This window comes from Rhinichthys klamathensis, unplaced genomic scaffold, assembly GCF_029890125.1.
Source record: "Rhinichthys klamathensis goyatoka isolate OS25496 unplaced genomic scaffold, OSU_Roscu_1.1 h1tg000657l_1, whole genome shotgun sequence".
NCBI lineage: Eukaryota > Metazoa > Chordata > Actinopteri > Cypriniformes > Leuciscidae > Rhinichthys > Rhinichthys klamathensis.
In genome coordinates, this window is record NW_026607100.1 from 738,679 (window position 1) to 755,467 (window position 16,789).

The 16,789-nt window shown below is 39.0% G+C and overlaps 1 protein-coding gene across 1 annotated transcript; it reads left to right on the forward strand.

The window, feature by feature from the left end:
* Nucleotides 1–4,390: 4,390 nt before the first annotated feature.
* LOC130076514 (F-box only protein 44-like) lies at nucleotides 4,391–9,297 on the forward strand. The gene is made up of 6 exons (XM_056241625.1): nucleotides 4,391–4,491; nucleotides 7,644–7,675; nucleotides 7,767–7,881; nucleotides 7,971–8,063; nucleotides 8,923–9,058; nucleotides 9,151–9,297. The coding sequence occupies exons 1-6, from the start codon at nucleotides 4,391–4,393 to the stop codon at nucleotides 9,295–9,297; spliced, it is 624 nt and encodes a 207-aa protein (XP_056097600.1).
* The last annotated feature ends 7,492 nt before the right edge of the window (nucleotides 9,298–16,789 follow it).

Below are 16,789 nucleotides of genomic sequence, written 5' to 3' on the forward strand. Positions count from 1 at the left end.
TTAAAAAGAGAAGTACTCTCTAATTCCAGAGGTGAAGGTGGCCTTGACCTTTTGGACTTTGCTGATACTATAAACACCTTTAAAGTAAACTGGCTGAAAAAATGCCTTGTGAACCCAGTGTCATCATTATGGTTTTTCATTAATATCTTCAACAAACTTGGCCTGTCTTTCCTATTAAAGTGTAACTTTTTTCCTGGCAAGTTACCCATTTCCTAATCTAACCTTCATGAGCAATGCCATCTCTTGTGGAAATTGTGTTTTTTCTTTAGGGAGATCGTGGTTCAGACACACCTCACGGAAACCCTTTGGTTGAAGCATTTTTTTTAATTTGTCCACTTACATCTGTCTTTGTTGACACCCGCCATGTGTGCGCAAACAGAGCAGAAATACTGGGCGGAAATGAAATAAAACTCCTTCTTCTATATTTTGTGGTGTGTTGCCAGAACCTAAAACTTAATCACACTTCATTATTTATTCAGCAAATAACATTTCCATCAGCGTTTATCACATAAGCCGTATATCAATCAAGATAAAATCCGATGAGACCTAATGTATTTTATTTGAGTCGATATTCATGAAAATCAATCGAATTTTTCTGTTTTCATAAGGCATTTTTCATTCGATATCACTTAATTCGGATAAAAATGTGTGGATGGAAACATAGCTATAGCTACTACAGACATCAATCTCAGCAATGGTGACAAACAGCAAATTCAGATTAACAGATCAACTCTGAAAATTAGAAAACAAGCGACTAAAAAGTCACATTAAAAACAGCAGAAATTAAGAATAAAGGAAATGATTAAGACAATTAACCTCGTTATTTAATCATGCAGCAATGCATGATATGGGAGCCATGAATGAGTTTTGATTGGTGGCACCCAGAATGCACTGCAACATGCTTTATAATAGTCACCATTGTTGAGATTCACAGGCTGATTCTTGATGTCTATGTGTCTAAATAAAAAAAAAATGTATCATTGGATTCAGAGCATTGTTTATAATTTTGACTTGCTGTATGTATGATCTGAGAGCATTGTTTGATTTTGAACACAGATAAAATGGTTTTGAGGCAATTGTTTAATTCTGCCAGTCAGCTAGAGGTTCTCTGAATGGGGTTTGAAAATGTGGTTTTGTTTAAGGTTTTGAGAGAGTGATGGTTTCAAGAAATGTGTTTTAACAATTCAGAACAACTGTAACAGTGTAGATTTTTGCTGAATCAACACAACATCAGTCATTTCAACTTTTTTCAAGTTTTGTTTTTTACTGCAAACCTAGGATATTTATGTTTTCTGTTATGTATCATTGTTTGTTAATTATAAAAGATATAACCTTGCTTAGCTGGTAGTTCTGTATAAGTTCTGCAATAATAATACAAAAAAGTTAATTAATAAATGAATAAAGTTAATAAGTTAGCGAGTGAAGGGCATGACAATTTTGGACTGGAACGCAGCTCTGTGCTCGAGGACTTCTTATAGCATGCGGATTCTTCACAGTTTTTGTGTCAAAATCGTAAGTAAATTCGATAGGAAAGTGCGCATTTTGGAGACTTAAGATCTCATAAATATCACCCTTCACGGTAAGTTCATTTATCAGTTTCTGTTACCATGTCATATTATTGTACAATGTTTTATCATATTAAACTTGATCTTAAGATATTAACTATAGCATTATAGAGTTAACATGCATGTAAAAGTGGATGAAGCTGGACAAATTCATCTGAAGGAAATCTAAAGAGGAGGAAATGTAAACATTAAATAAAACATGAGTGCGCTTGGTAGCCATGCGTCGATCTGTGAAGTTCTTGGCGTTAGTTTAATCCGCTTTTAAGTATAAAGACTGGTCATCTTGTCGGGTCATATGTGGCTCAGATCCACTATGATTTGTGAAATGTTTAACACTACAGTTTTGGTCAGTTAAACCAGACCTTCACAAACCAGAATATTGAAGTTAAGGACTCCCCATATAGGCTAAATGACCAAAACTGCACGGTGAAATATTTCACAAATCGTCCATTTGAGCCATGATATGACCCAACAAAAACTTATAAGCTGATTTATCTAATGGCTTTGGACTGTTTTTATTAATGTGCTCAGACATGTCAATATTACACAAAACAACAAGGCCAGAACTGTGAGAAACACTAAAACTAGACATGAGATTGTGAACGTATCACAAATCAGACACAATCTAAAACAAGTAGGGGTGTAACTATACCCTCATGTCATGATTCAATACCATGATCCTGAACTCACGATACCATATTATTATGATACTCCAAGACATATGATAAAAGATTAACAAAAACTTTGTTGATTAAAGGGTCATGTCAAGTGCAGTAACTGTACCATTGGGCATATTTTGTAGTATTAAACACATATTTATACCGACTTCATCATGCTCCGAAAATTCTAGAACCGTCTCAAAAGAGTAAAGATTTGCCAATCAGGTATTGTTAGTTCACATTTTAAACAAGTAGCCTATAGAAGTCATGTAGTATTTTGTGTCGCTTCACGTCTACTTGTTTGAAAAAAAAATATCTTGCTATTAAACAAATGTTATTGTGGGAGAATGTCATTGTCTAAGCTACAACAAAATAATCAACAACAAATGTGATTTTTGTATCTGATTGTTTAACTGCATCACTTGAATATACTGAAACTCATTATTGTGGAGGGAGAACAAAGTCTATTAAAGGGGTCATGAACTGTATTGTTTTATTGTTTCATAATATTTCTTGTTGTGCACTTAAAATGTTAGTATGTTATAATTTAGAAATAGAAGGCATTTTTCCTGTCCTGATTTTAGCCACTGATTTGAAGGCTCTCTTTGAAGGGGTGTGTCTGTCTGATACCTTTTGCACTTTTTTACTATTACATCTGTTAAGGTTACCTAATGGTGAAAAGTGTTGATTATAGCATTATATTTAGATCGTGGCATTAAATGTTGCAGTGATGAGCATTGTAGCCGATCACAAACATGTTAAGTGCATGTATACAGCGATCTCGTCATTGCAACTTGATTTCTGAACACTAAACAATGCTTTCATTATAACCAAGAGTGAGAAATTTGTTGATTTTAACAAGAGTTGTGGCAAGAGTCCAGAGGGTTTTTCCATAAAACAAGATTAAAATACAAGCCAGGCTTATTTTGGTTTGTCAGACTTATTGTCAATTGATTCTGTTCCATAAAGCAAATTAAAATATTTCGAACTCAAGTTACTCTGGCAACTTATGCTGGGAAACTAACGTGGTCGCAGGGTAACTGTCAGGCCAAGCCTCAGTTGTTACAAGGTTCTAACACTGACCGAAAGGAACACAATGATATTACCACTGACACTCACTCATACCATTATTTTATTACTTTATTAACCACTATCCATCCAAAAATAAATTTACAGTATACAGAAAATCTACTTAAATAAGGCGACAATGAAAAATGAGACAATATAGACAAACGTGTTTAATTATATTGTACATATAAATGTTTATGTTAAAGTTGATATATATATGACTGGTCCACTGAAGGAAAGCTGAGGTGAGAACCCAAACGCAATTTATTTACAAACAAAAACATGGCAAGGAATGAAAACTCTGACCAAAAACAGGAACACAAACATAGACTTAGGAAACAAGACTACCAGAGAGTGGGCATGGAACAAACAATACTTGACAAAGACACAGGGCAAACAAGAGGGCTTAAATGCATACAGGACTAACGATGAGACATGGGACACCTGTGAACATTTAAACAATCAACCAATGACAACATGACACAACAGACAAGGGACCACAAGGCAGGATCACATGACTAAAACAGGGGATCACATGACAGACCAGAACACAGGAACAAGAAACAAACATCTAAAACGTGACAAAGGACGAGACTCTGGAAGGGCGGCCAATCGGCCATGACAGGACGAGACTATAGAAATATGCCGTTTAATGGTGGATTGACACAATTATCTAGACTAGATAAACCTGAATCAATTTAGTGGGATTGTGTGACCTTCAATTACCTTTTATGAAACCGCTTTAGCCCTGATTTATTTGTTTGGTTCATTCAAGTCAGGGGTTGGAGTTTAATCCCCGCTTTTCTTAGGCCACATTTACACATAGCTGGGTATTTAGAGAAACAAATATTTCCCCCCGCTCTGTTTTCAATAATAACATCGTGCACACAACATAGTTTTCAAAAAAGTTGTCATTTACATCAACCCGCATAAATACGCCGTCGAGCGCCATCATAACTGTGCCAAAGTGGGCGCTCACAGTGTATAATGGTCATAGATCGCATGTAACTTTCAAAATCTGTTTTAATTTTGTTTTTTTGGTTTAATGTATGATTTGTTCTCTGTTTCCATATGCAGGCCTAACGTCAGTTTCTAACTATGGGGGATGGGAGCGCATCTCCAGAACCCGACCGATTGAGTGATCAATCCTTGACTCCTCCTCTTAATTTCAGTAATGAAGCAGGGACCTCTGACCCAAGGTGAGTATAAACATGTAGTGGGTAATTTAACTATGGGAGTCAAAAACACATTCAATGCCCACAGACAGGTGAGTTAATTTATTTATTAATTTATTTTGTTTTATTTCTCCTCAAATCTGTGAACAAAAGAAAATGTACTTTTGTAAAAAAAATTGAAAATTTACTTTTAAACTGAATTTTAAATTTAAGACATTAATGTAAGACAGAAAATAAAAAGGCATCGGTGTTGATTTACTGTGAGATTTATTTATATATGTTTATATTTTTTAACCCTCTGCGGATGTATACTTTCTTTACAAATTGACATTGCCAAATTACTTGTCCGGCCTGCATAATACAGAATTTTAGTCGTTTCCGTGTATCTATGCGAATCAGAATCTTTTTGACTTCAGGACTGCGCTGTCACCTTTTTTTATATAGCGCTTTTTACAATACAGATTGTTTCAAAGCAGCTTTACAGAAGATAATATTGTAATAATATTGTTAAATCCAAAAGCCAATGGCATCCAAAGCGAAGAGAGGCAAAAAATGCGACAGTGGCAAGGAACCAAAACTCCATCAGTGAAAGAATGGAGAAAAAACCTTGGGAGAACCCAGGCTCAGTCGGGGGGGCAGTTCTCCTCTGGCCAACGAACGAACAGTGTATGATTATGATAGGCAGCATTACAGGTCAGAAGTCATATTGGATCGTTACATTATATTATCCAGTTCATCTGGTTGAAGACCGGAGTCACACACGTATGGAGACGAGTTTGTTGAGGATCAGTGCCGATGGCTGTCGTGTCGATGAGGCCTTCACAGCGGAGAGTCTAGGTGACACAATCTCTGCTGACACTTCAGGGATGCGTTGTGCGATAAATCGCACGATATTGTTATGCGCATCTCGTCAGTAAAGCCGGTTCCTTGATTAGTAGTAAATCGCCTTCACCTGCTTTCAGATGGAAGATATGATGCAGGCCCTGTCCACACGGACACGGGTATTTTTATAACCGTGACTTTTTTTACGCAGTTCGGCCGTTCGTCCACACGAAAACGCACTGAAACCAAACATTTTTGAAAACCCCTGCCAGGGTGAGAATTTTCAGAAACGCCGGTTACAGTGTTGTCGTGTAGACAGTGAAACCGGGGTTTTTGCCTTGCGACGTCATAGTGTGCGCCGTTATCCGCTGTGTTTGACGTCAGATTTGCGCGTCTGATTGGCCAACGTGGCTTTACGGTTAAGGTTTATATCGCCGCCTGCTGGCGTGGCATGCTCTTGACCGCGGTTGATAGCGTGTTTTTGCGTTTTCATGTAGACGGAGACCGAGCATGTGTGGACGGGATTTTTTTTAAAACACTGTAGGAAAAACTCTGGTTATAAAAATACCCATGTTCGTGTGGACAAGGCCGCAGATATGAGTGTTAAATTAACTCTCAAGAGTGTTAAAGTTAATGAGATAATTAAGTGATTAATTTAGTGATGATTGAGCATTATTGAAGACACCTGATGTTAACAGGTAAAATCACTGAAGGAGAAAATCACAAATTGTAAGCCACCGTTATGGCGATCAGTGTTTGCTTTAGTTGGACTCTTGATCTTATACTTTCATCTTTATCTTTTGTTTGTCTGCTGTCATTGATTTATAACAGTCAAATGAACAAAGAAAAGTGTGATCTGATAGTGTTGGTTATGTTATGGCATAATCATGCTGTGAGCTGAAAAATGAAACTTATTGTGATAGTTTGGTTTAACTCGTTAGCAACAGCTTTGTGATTCTACAGCATATGATTATCAGTATATTTCTTATAATCCAAAATATTTAATAAACATTGTTCTGATCAAAACACTTTCAAATGAATTTATTTAGAAACACTGACATCAATAATCAGCCTGTGAATCTCAACAATGGTGACAATAATAATGCACGTTGCAGTGGCTGCCACCAATCACAACTCATTAATGGCTCCCATCATGCATTGCGGTATGAATAAATTATGATCTGAATTGTCTATGTAATTTACTTTTCCTAATTGAATATTCTGCTTGTCACCATTTTTGAGATGCATTGACTGAATCTTGACGTTTGTGTGTGCCTAATAGAAAGATTTTTTTTAAAACAACTTTTAAGAAAACCTTTATATTATATCTAAAATTCTGGATTTTTATGCAGAATCACAGTTATGCTGTAACCAACAGCATAAATTACAAACATAAAGATCAAATGACGATTGTCATAATATAACCAATACCATTAGATACTATTTTTCTTTGTTCATCTGGCAGTCATAACTCAGAGACAACAGCCAAACAAAATCTAAAGTTAATAATAAAAAGGTTCAAGAGTCCAACTAAAGCAAACAATGATCGCCATAACGGTGGCTTACAATTTTAGATTTTCTCCTTCAGTGATTCTGCTTTCTGCTCAATCCTTACTGTACCTGCAACAGATAAGACCATTATTCATCCAGATATCCATCCAGAACACTATATTCTTCAGTTACTCGCCTGCTTCCATTGTTGCGATCACATACTTCTGTAAATAAACCTGTTGATCACTTTACCTGTGTGAATCCTTCTGTTTCATGACAATATTAAGTGGTGTACATTTTCAAATGCTGTATTTTTTGCTCTATTTTCCAACGAAATAGTTCCAACGAAAGCCACGGCAGAACTGCAGCACACAGCGGTGATTCATTCATGAAATGAATCTGGGGCATTGAACGAATCGTGGGAGTCAATGATTCATTCATAAATAAAGCCGCTTCATTACTGAATGAATGACTCGATTGATCACTCATAAAGACAGTGACTTAGTCAGTCCCTGGAGCGCCTCTTGACATCAGAGGAGTGAAGTTTACTCGCACAGCGACTACTAGCCTCCGTTACACGTATTTAGATATATAGAGTATATTTATAACCATTATAAAGTGGAAAGTGCACCTTGTAAAAAGAGCTCACCTCTTCAGACTTTACTGAAAAACATATCTGTTCAATTTTTTTATTTCTTTTTATGCACAAAACAGATCGAGGATATATTTAAGCATATCATGAAACAAAACATTAAAAATTAAAATAAATGGAAATGTCAGGTGATAATGAGAGTATTTGTGTTTCAGTTGATTTACTGTATTATTGTCAGAATATGAAATGTAACTTCTGTTTCCACCTGTAGGTCCAACTTGCTGAAAAATCCCAGAGCTGAAGGTGATTCACATAATTAACCTACTTTAAGAGTCACTATTTAAAATAATAATTTTTGCTTCAGTTAATGTCTCTTTTCTGGTGATGTTTTTAGACGCACTTGAAGGATGGGAGATTGTACAGAATGGGGGTGACGGCTGGGTGCCAGAAAACAATAGGACACCACATCCAGATGACACGGTCACCAAATGTTTTATAACATCTTACGGGTATGTTTGATATTTTAGATCCTTCAAGAAATGTTAAAATAAGAAACTAAATCAATCATCTATGAATCACCCATAAACTTTGTCCTCAGGTTATGTTTGAAGCGACAGCTCATTGATTTGAAGGAAAAAGGCTTCAGTGATGCTTTCATGGATCTGCAACCTCATATCAAAATAACAGACTGGTGAGCATTCACTGAAACTCCATTTTACAGCATCTTAGGTGGTGTTTTCAAAACTTTATAGGGCTGCATGATATTGGGCGGAAAACGTGTTATTGCAATATTTTGTTTATCTGCGCAGTATGATTAGATTATGGAAAATACATATTCGAAAAGCTGTATGTTAAAGAATTAATCATAGAACAATCATCTGCATAACAATATATATATATATTTTTTTTTTTAAAGAGCTGAAAATTTGGATTTTATTCTGATGTTGGGCTGAAAGATTTGGGAAAAAATCAAATTGCGATTTTTCGGACAAAAATTGTGAATGAAATTTTAAATCTCATTTTAAATTGTCCAGGTTTGCTCTGCTTGTTTGTAGGGCCAAAATTGTGATTTATGTTGTATATATGTATATAAACATTTAGGATCTCATATTGTTGCTGCTTAGAAATCCAGGCAGAAACGACCAAAAAGACCTCACTTGGCCACCTGTCACCATTCTGTTCAGTTTAGTTTTGCTTTCATGGACTTTTCAGTTTGTTGTCATGTGTCTTTGTTCAGATTCTCGCCACTTTTACAGTTATTATTAGTTAATCCATGTCAGCTGTGTTCTATTAATAATCCTCATTTGTGTTTGCCATATAAGTACTGTAAAGTATATAATAATAATTGCTTTGTTGTACAGTACAACTGAAAAAAAAGGGCAGAAGTTCCGCAGAAGAAAGAAACTCATAGAGGTTTGGAAAGACTTCAGGGAGAGTAAATGATGACACAACTTTCATTTTTATGTGTTTTACTATCACTTTAAGAACACAGTAGCAGTGTTAAATCAGTTCTAACATGAAAGCACATTGATGTGATGTCTTATCTGCAGGTATACCCCTCGCGCTGACTGTGGGAGTGAGTATCAGATCTGTGTAGAGCTGCTCGATCAGGGGAAAAACCCCATCAGAACCTTTCAGCCTGAGAACGTTCGCTTTCATTATGGGAATGGTGAGCCGTGGTGTCAAGTGAGTCGAATAACACATGCAGTGGAATTCTTCTTCTAAAGTCAAACTTAGTCAAGAGTCGTTGTCCCTGTATTTGTTCTGCTTTATTTCAGATGACCCACGTCTTTAAAGATTATGGCCCTGGTGTTCGGTTTATCCGCTTCACTCACGGTGGGAACGATATACAGTTCTGGAAAGGCTGGTATGGAATACGGGTCACTAACAGTAGTGTGGAGATCTGTCCACCTCCAGTGAGGTAGCGTTTTCCAGCATGATCTTTTACATTCCAAGATTTAACAGGCACAAAAGTGATCTTAAAAAAAGTGATGAGGAATTCTAATGATGTAATATGCCTAAAGGAGATTAGACAAGTGTAGCATTACAAAGCTCTCTTGTAAATGTATTTTGTTACAATAAATGTTCAATGTTACACTGTTAAAAGGAAGGATGTTATAAGGAAGGATCTTAGTCAGAGACTATAAGTTCAGCCTTATTCACTGCTTACTCACATCTCACGTCCCTGGCAAGAAGCTTTTCCCAGGCTAGATTTTCTCCCCAGAGTAAAAAATATCCCTATTCATAAAATATAAAGCAAAACATGCATAAAACATTGCCAGAAAACCTCCTACAACAACCATCTCAACAAACAAATACAGTTTTCAGAGTTTGGTATTTCAAAACGGCTCAATAGCGCCACCTACAAACTTTCACCGAAGCGCCCGTCCTGCTACTTGTTGCATACATTCGACACACGTGACATCCCAGTACCTATAAAAAAACCTCTTGCGGCAATCCCCTAAACCCAACAGGAAGTCAGCCATTTTCAATTTCCAGGCGTCGTACTTTAAAACACTCCTCCTAACCCTAATGTTTTTCAATATTTAATGTATGTTTTAATAAATGCATTCTATTTTTATGACCATTTAAATGTGGTCTAACTTTTGCACGTTTTTATATTTCCGCAAAAAAACATATTTTATGAAGAGCTGGTTACTTTTTATTAAAAATAATATTTCATATTTAAAATGTAATAACATTGAATCCTATTTCTTGTATATTATTTTCACAATAGTTTAGACCCTATCTGACAGTTCCCCTCAGCTTCAAACTGATATTCCAAAAGAATGACTTAATATATAAAAATGATATTAATGACCATTTTGAATAAATACACTGTTAATTACAATAGCTAGCTGAAAGAACTATTGCTAAAACCAGAACTAAGACTTGAGACTTGGACCACAGGGACTTGAACATGTGAACATGTATGAATTCTGACATACTGAACGTGTGTTGTGCATGGTGCTTATTAGTGTGTGTTTGTGTGTTTATAGTGTGGATCATTAAAGGACAAGTTCGGTATTTTACACTTAAAGCCCTGTTTCAAGATCGTTTCTGATGAAATAGAACATGTAGCGGCTGTAGACAACGCAAAACAAAAACTTGCAGCCGCGAGGGGCTAAACACTGAGAGATGGAAAACACTGTGACGCGCAGCAACTCAGTTCCACTCGACGATCTCATTTCAATCCTTTATTCCACTTCGACACATAAAAGTACAACAGGCACGGCAGTTACCAAGTCATAAGAATTCCGTGGAAGTGCGCGAGTGCGAGTGCGGATGCGGATGCGGGTGCGGTCAACAGAAAGTGTTCGCTCCCAGGCTCACCCCCTCTCTCTGTCAAAGCCATAAAACCCAGGTGATCCAGTGAAGCAAACATATAGACACTATCACTTCCGCCCAAACTCCACAATACGAGTGCTGTGAATATTATGAAATGAGACCATAAACATAGAACACATGGGAGACTTACGCTGGCTCCTACATTCCGGCCCCTAATTATTTTAACACAATAATTATACAACTGCACATTAGGAGATCAATACACAAATTTTTTTTTTTGGATAAGGCAGTCCGTTTAAAAGTGTCCTTTCTTCTTTAGACCAAACGAAATAAAGAGACAGAGTCCTTTGTCTTTGTAAAGAATAATCTTCACAACCACCAAGTCAGTCATGTAAAAGAAAAAGGCCCGTATGACAGTCAAGTTTAAAGTCAACGTCTATGAAGTTCAAAGGTCAGTTGGATATCCTCATGGCTCCTCTACTTCCTGTAAAAGGCAAATCTTAGTAATAGGCCTGTCCAAATAGCTGGTCTTCGTCCTAATTTGCACTTGACGAACAAGTCCTCTTCTGTCAGAGATAGTTTGCACAATCCTTCCTGTAAGCCATGAGTTGCGAGGTGCTGAGTCGTCAACTATGAGTACAATATCTCCAGTAAGGAAGTTGCGCTTGACACGAGACCACTTCTGACGCTCCTGAAGAAGAGGCAAGTATTCCTTAATCCAACGTTTCCAAAACAAGTCAGAGATGTACTGAACTTGTTTCCATCTGCGACGAGCGTAGATGTCCTCCTTTTTGAACTGACCCGGTGGCAAAGATGGCATGATCTTGAGTAGCAACAGATGGTTAGGGGTTAGTGGTTCCAAGTCGTTGGGATCAGTGGATGCCTTGGTAATAGGACGGCTGTTAATAATAGCCTCTGCTTCACAGAGAACTGTGTGAAGACTTTCCTCATCAAGGGTCTGCAACTTCAGGGTAGAATTCAGGACCTTCCTCACAGACTTTATCAACCTTTCCCACACCCCTCCATGATGTGATCCTGTGGGAGGATTGAAAACCCACTTAATTCCTTTCTGAAGGAGAGTGTTGTTGATTAAAGCAAGATTCCAACCTTCCATTGCCTCTCTCAATTCTCTCTCTACACCGACAAAGTTGGTTCCATTGTCTGAGCGCAGCTCTAATACTTGTCCACGTCTTGCTGTAAAGCGTCGAAGAGCATTAATAAAGGAATCTGTGTCCAAGGACGATGCAACTTCGATGTGGATCGCTCTTATGGAAAGGCATGTGAAGAGAACCCCATACCTCTTCAATGTACTTCTTCCTCGCTTAACTTCAAAAGGTCCGAAGTAGTCAACTCCAACCCGAGTGAATGGAGGTTCATCTGGAGAAACTCTGTCGCGGGGTAAATCTGCCATCTGCTGCTGCCCTGGAGCTGCGTGCAGTCGTCGACAGACAATACATTTAGACAGGGTTTTCCTTATAGCCACACTAGCCCCAAGGATCCAATATCTTTGGCGCAGGCTAGCTAGCATGTGATTACGACCACTGTGTCCCACCTCTTGATGTATGTGCTGAAGAATTATGTCAGAAATGTATAAATCTTTTGTCAATATAGCAGGATGCTTCGATTCTTCCGGCATGGCCGCTCTGCTAAGTCGTCCTCCAACTCTCAGAACACCATCTTCAAGTATTGGATTGAGCTTGTAAATGTGACTAGTTCCTTTCACACTTTCTCCCTTTTGCAAGCTGTTGAACTCTCCTGGAAACCTCCTTCTCTGACAACTTAATAATCTCCATCTCAGCTCTTCTGAGTTCATCAACTGAAAGAAGACCACTACCAGTTTGAGCCTTGATACTCTGCATCTCCTTTTCTATTTCTTTTCCTTGTTGGTCCTTATCCAAGCCGGAATGAGCAAGAGTCATGCTCAGTTGCTTCCTCTTCTGACTGAAGTACAGTAATAGACTCTTCAGCTTAAGGAACCAACCAACCATCTTCTTCAGACGGATCCAAGAGGAGAAGTAATTAATCAAGCGAGTGACTGCATCGATCTTCTCTTCAGCCTGCACGGCATTCACAATCAAACTCATCTTGACCTCAGGGTCATCTGGCTGGATTCTCATAGAGCCATCTGGGTTTTCAGGCCACCCTTCTTCAGGCCCAACAAGGAACTTAGGTCCAGACACCCATGTGTTATCTTTCAGGAGTGATGTCACCTTTACTCCCCTGGAGGCTAAATCAGCGGGATTGCTTGTGGTGTTAACATATCTCCACTGCGATGGATTTGACACACTCAGTATCTTTGAAACCCGGTTAGCTACAAAGGTACGAAACCTTGTGGTCTCATTGCTGATGTACTTCAGTACGGAAGTACTATCAGTCCAAAAAATTGAGTCCTGAAGTTGCATCTGCAGCTCCTTCCTCCACAGCTCATCCATTCGACCTGCAACCATGGCAGCCGTCAACTCCATACGAGGGATGGTGATTGGTTTTAATGGAGCCACTCTAGCTTTACCCATTATGAAAGCACAGTGAACTTGTCTGTCTATGTTGTTTAATAACAGGTAAGTCACTGTTCCATAGCCACTCTCACATGCATCAGCAAAGTGATGCAACTGAGCAGAAATCACTTCCCCAAAATCCATTGGTTTTAGGCATGTCAACTTCAAACTTTTCAAGCTGCCAGAGCTCTTTCAGCCAACTTCTCCACTCCTGTGCAGACAAGTCTGGTATGAGGTCATTCCAACCAAGGTCCTTTCTGCACAAGTCTTGAAGGATCTTTTTGGCAGCTAAGACCACAGGCGCCAAGATTCCTAAGGGGTCATAGATTGAACTGACCGTGGAGAGGATCCCTCTTCTGGTGCGGGACGTGCGGTGAGGGCAAGATGGCGCCTTTGTTTGGCATGGCCGTTGCTGCCTCTCATTTATGTTGTTTTTATTTGTTTGTGTATGTCTCTTTTATGGTCACATTAACCCTGCCTTTAAACCACTGTGTCACGGCTGTTCTGACATACGATCGTGTCACCCTGATGAACATTGGAGTGTATATGGAAGGACTCAGTAACAGCTGGGAGAGTTACAGTCAAACTTTTCCACCCCCGCTGGTGTGCGTACCCAGCCTATTTGATTACCGATTTTTGCTTCGGGGTCGTGGAAATCCAAAGAAGAGACGAAGGAAAAGGGGTTGCAGAGCTGGCGTTCGGGTCGCGATGAGGCTGTCTTCGGCGATGGGGGTGCCCGGGCTCCTCTGCGGGCGGCGGCCGCGGTGGCTGCTGCCGGTTTTTCCTCGGGATGTAGGTGCCGGGGGCGCTCTGTCGCAGGGTCGCCTTCGGCGCGTCCTGCCCGTTGGACAGGATCCCCTTTGGTTACCGCCGGGCGGCGGTGGACTTGCAGTTGGTAAACTGCAGTTTGTGTCCGACCTGCCTGACCAGCGATTGGCCCCACGACACCGCTGGAAATCACGTGACTGTACTAGGTGTTTACGGCCACTACAACCTGCTATTAAGGAGACTGGTCTGCCATCATCGCTCCGTTTAGCGCTGCTAAATGCTCGTTCTATCACAAACAAGGCACATGCCATCAACGATCTTATCTTCACGGAAAAGATGGATTTTATGTTCCTCACAGAAACATGGCAAAAGGAAAAGGAAGCCATACACTTAAATGAGCTCTGCCCTGCAGGTTGCTCAGTGATTGGGACGCCTCGAACGGCTCGCCAAGGTGGCGGCCTTGCTGTCGTGTATCGAGACAGTTTTTTATGCAGAGGAACCACTGTGAATCATTTTCCTCGTTTGAGTCACAGATGATTAAGGTCGGTTCTGTTAACATATTTTATTGTGTGTTAATTTACCGTCCTCCTGGCCCTGCAGGTATTTTCCTCACTGATTTTACTGATTTATTAACCTCTATAATCAAGCTGGAGAAAGTTTTAATTATTGGAGATTTTAATCTTCATATTGATGATATGTCATGTATTGCAGCTACAGATCTCCTATCTATTACTGACTCTTTTAACTTTTTTCGCAATATGTCTCAGGCCCTACTCACTTAAAGGGGCATACCCTGGACCTTGTTTTTTCATTGGGTCTTGAGATAGTAAATGTGAGTGTGGAGGATGTCCATGTGAGTGACCATAGTTGTGTTTTCTTTAACTTAAACTTATCACGGGACCCCCCGCCTCTGAGAATTAAGGCTCAGAGGAGAGTTTTTAACCAGGATGTTGCTGGGAAGTTTTCGACTTTGTTTGATCCATGCCAGCTAAGAGGTTGTAGTGATGTAAATGTGTATGTGGAGTCTTTTAACAGCCAATGTTCAACAATTCTGGATGAAGTGGCGCCTATGAAATCAAACATTGTGTCTATTAAAAAGCCCTGCCCGTGGATAAATTCATCTATTCAGAGTCTTAGAAGTAAACGTCGGAAAATAGAGCGCTTATGGAAAACAACTAAACTTGAAGTTCACAGGCTCTATCTTAGGGAATTAACCGCATCTCTAAATGAACTTCTGAAGAATGCTAGAACTAACTACTTCTCTCAGCTAATATCCTCTAACAAGAAAAATCCCAAATTCTTATTTGATTCTATTAACTCTATTGTTTCTCCATCTGTTTCTCCAAGTGCGTTGCTCACTCTGTCAAATAGTAATGTATTCCTTGACTTCTTTGTTGAGAAAATTAAGGATATCAGAGCTAGCATTGTACCTCCTCCTGCATACAAGGCCTGTACTTTGGCTCTTTCCTATCAGTGTTTCTCTTTTAAACTTGTGTCACTATTCGATGTTACTACTCTACTAGATAAGCTAAAGCCCTCTTATGGCCAGAGTGATGTTCTCCCAACTATGCTGTTTAAGCAGGTTTTTGATAGTATTGGGCCCTGTGTTGTAGAAATGATCAATACTTCTCTTTCAACTGGGGTGGTTCCTTACTTTTTTAAACATGCTATTGTTGAACCTGTTCTTAAAAAGCCCAATTTAGACCCACTGCAACCCTCGAATTATAGGCCTATATCTAAACTCCCTTTCATGGCAAAGATTCTAGAGAAAGTGGTAGCAGAGCAGCTTACTATTTTCTTAGAGATATATGACATTTTTGATAAATATCAGTCAGGTTTTCGTAAAAAACATTCTACGGAAACTGCACTGGCGAAAGTTTCAAGTGATATTTTGATGTCTGCTGATTCTGGGAAGCATACAGTATTAGTTTTGTTGGACCTTACATCTGCTTTTGACACTATTGATCACAAAATTATGCTTAATAAACTTCAGGCTCTATTAGGGATATCCGGATCAGCTCTGAAATGGTTTTCATCATACCTTACTGGTAGAAGTTTTAGTGTTTACATAAATCAGAAAATGTCCGATACTGCAGGTTTATTGAGTGGTGTTCCTCAGGGTTCTGTCCTGGGACCGATTCTTTTCCTTCTATATATACTCCCTCTAGGACAGATAATAAGCCAGTTTCAGGATGTCTCATATCACTTGTATGCAGATGACATTCAGTTATACTGTTCCTTCAAGCCTACAGAGTTATTTAAACTGTCATCTTTATTGAATTGTCTGAGCAGGATCAAGCAGTGGCTAAATGACAACTTTTTAATGTTGAATTCAGCCAAGACTGAAACTTTAATTATTGCCCCTGAGCAGAGCATCCCTCAGATAAAGAAACACATTGGTGCCCTAGGTTCGTCAGTTCAGCCCAGTCTCGGGAGCTTAGGTGTTGTTTTTGATGCGGCCATGTCTCTGGAGAAACATTCGAATCTTCTTATTAAAAACTGTTTTTTTTTTCAATTAAGGAACATTGCTAAGATAGGAGCCTTGGTGTCAAAAGTTGAGTTGGAAATGATCATCCATGCTTTTGTCTCGTCTCGCTTAGACTATTGTAACAGTCTTTTTACTTGTCTTAATAAGAAGGATTTGTCTCGTCTCCAGACTGTACAAAATTCTGCTGCTAGGCTTTTAACCCACACGAGTAAAAGGGCACATATTACTCCAGTTTTATCTTCACTTCATTGGCTACCAGTGAAATTTAGAATACAATTCAAAATTTTGGTCCTAACTTTTAGAGCCCTACAAGGACAGGCACCCCCATACATCATCGACCTGATACAGCTGCGTACATCCTCACGTAGTCTGAGATCA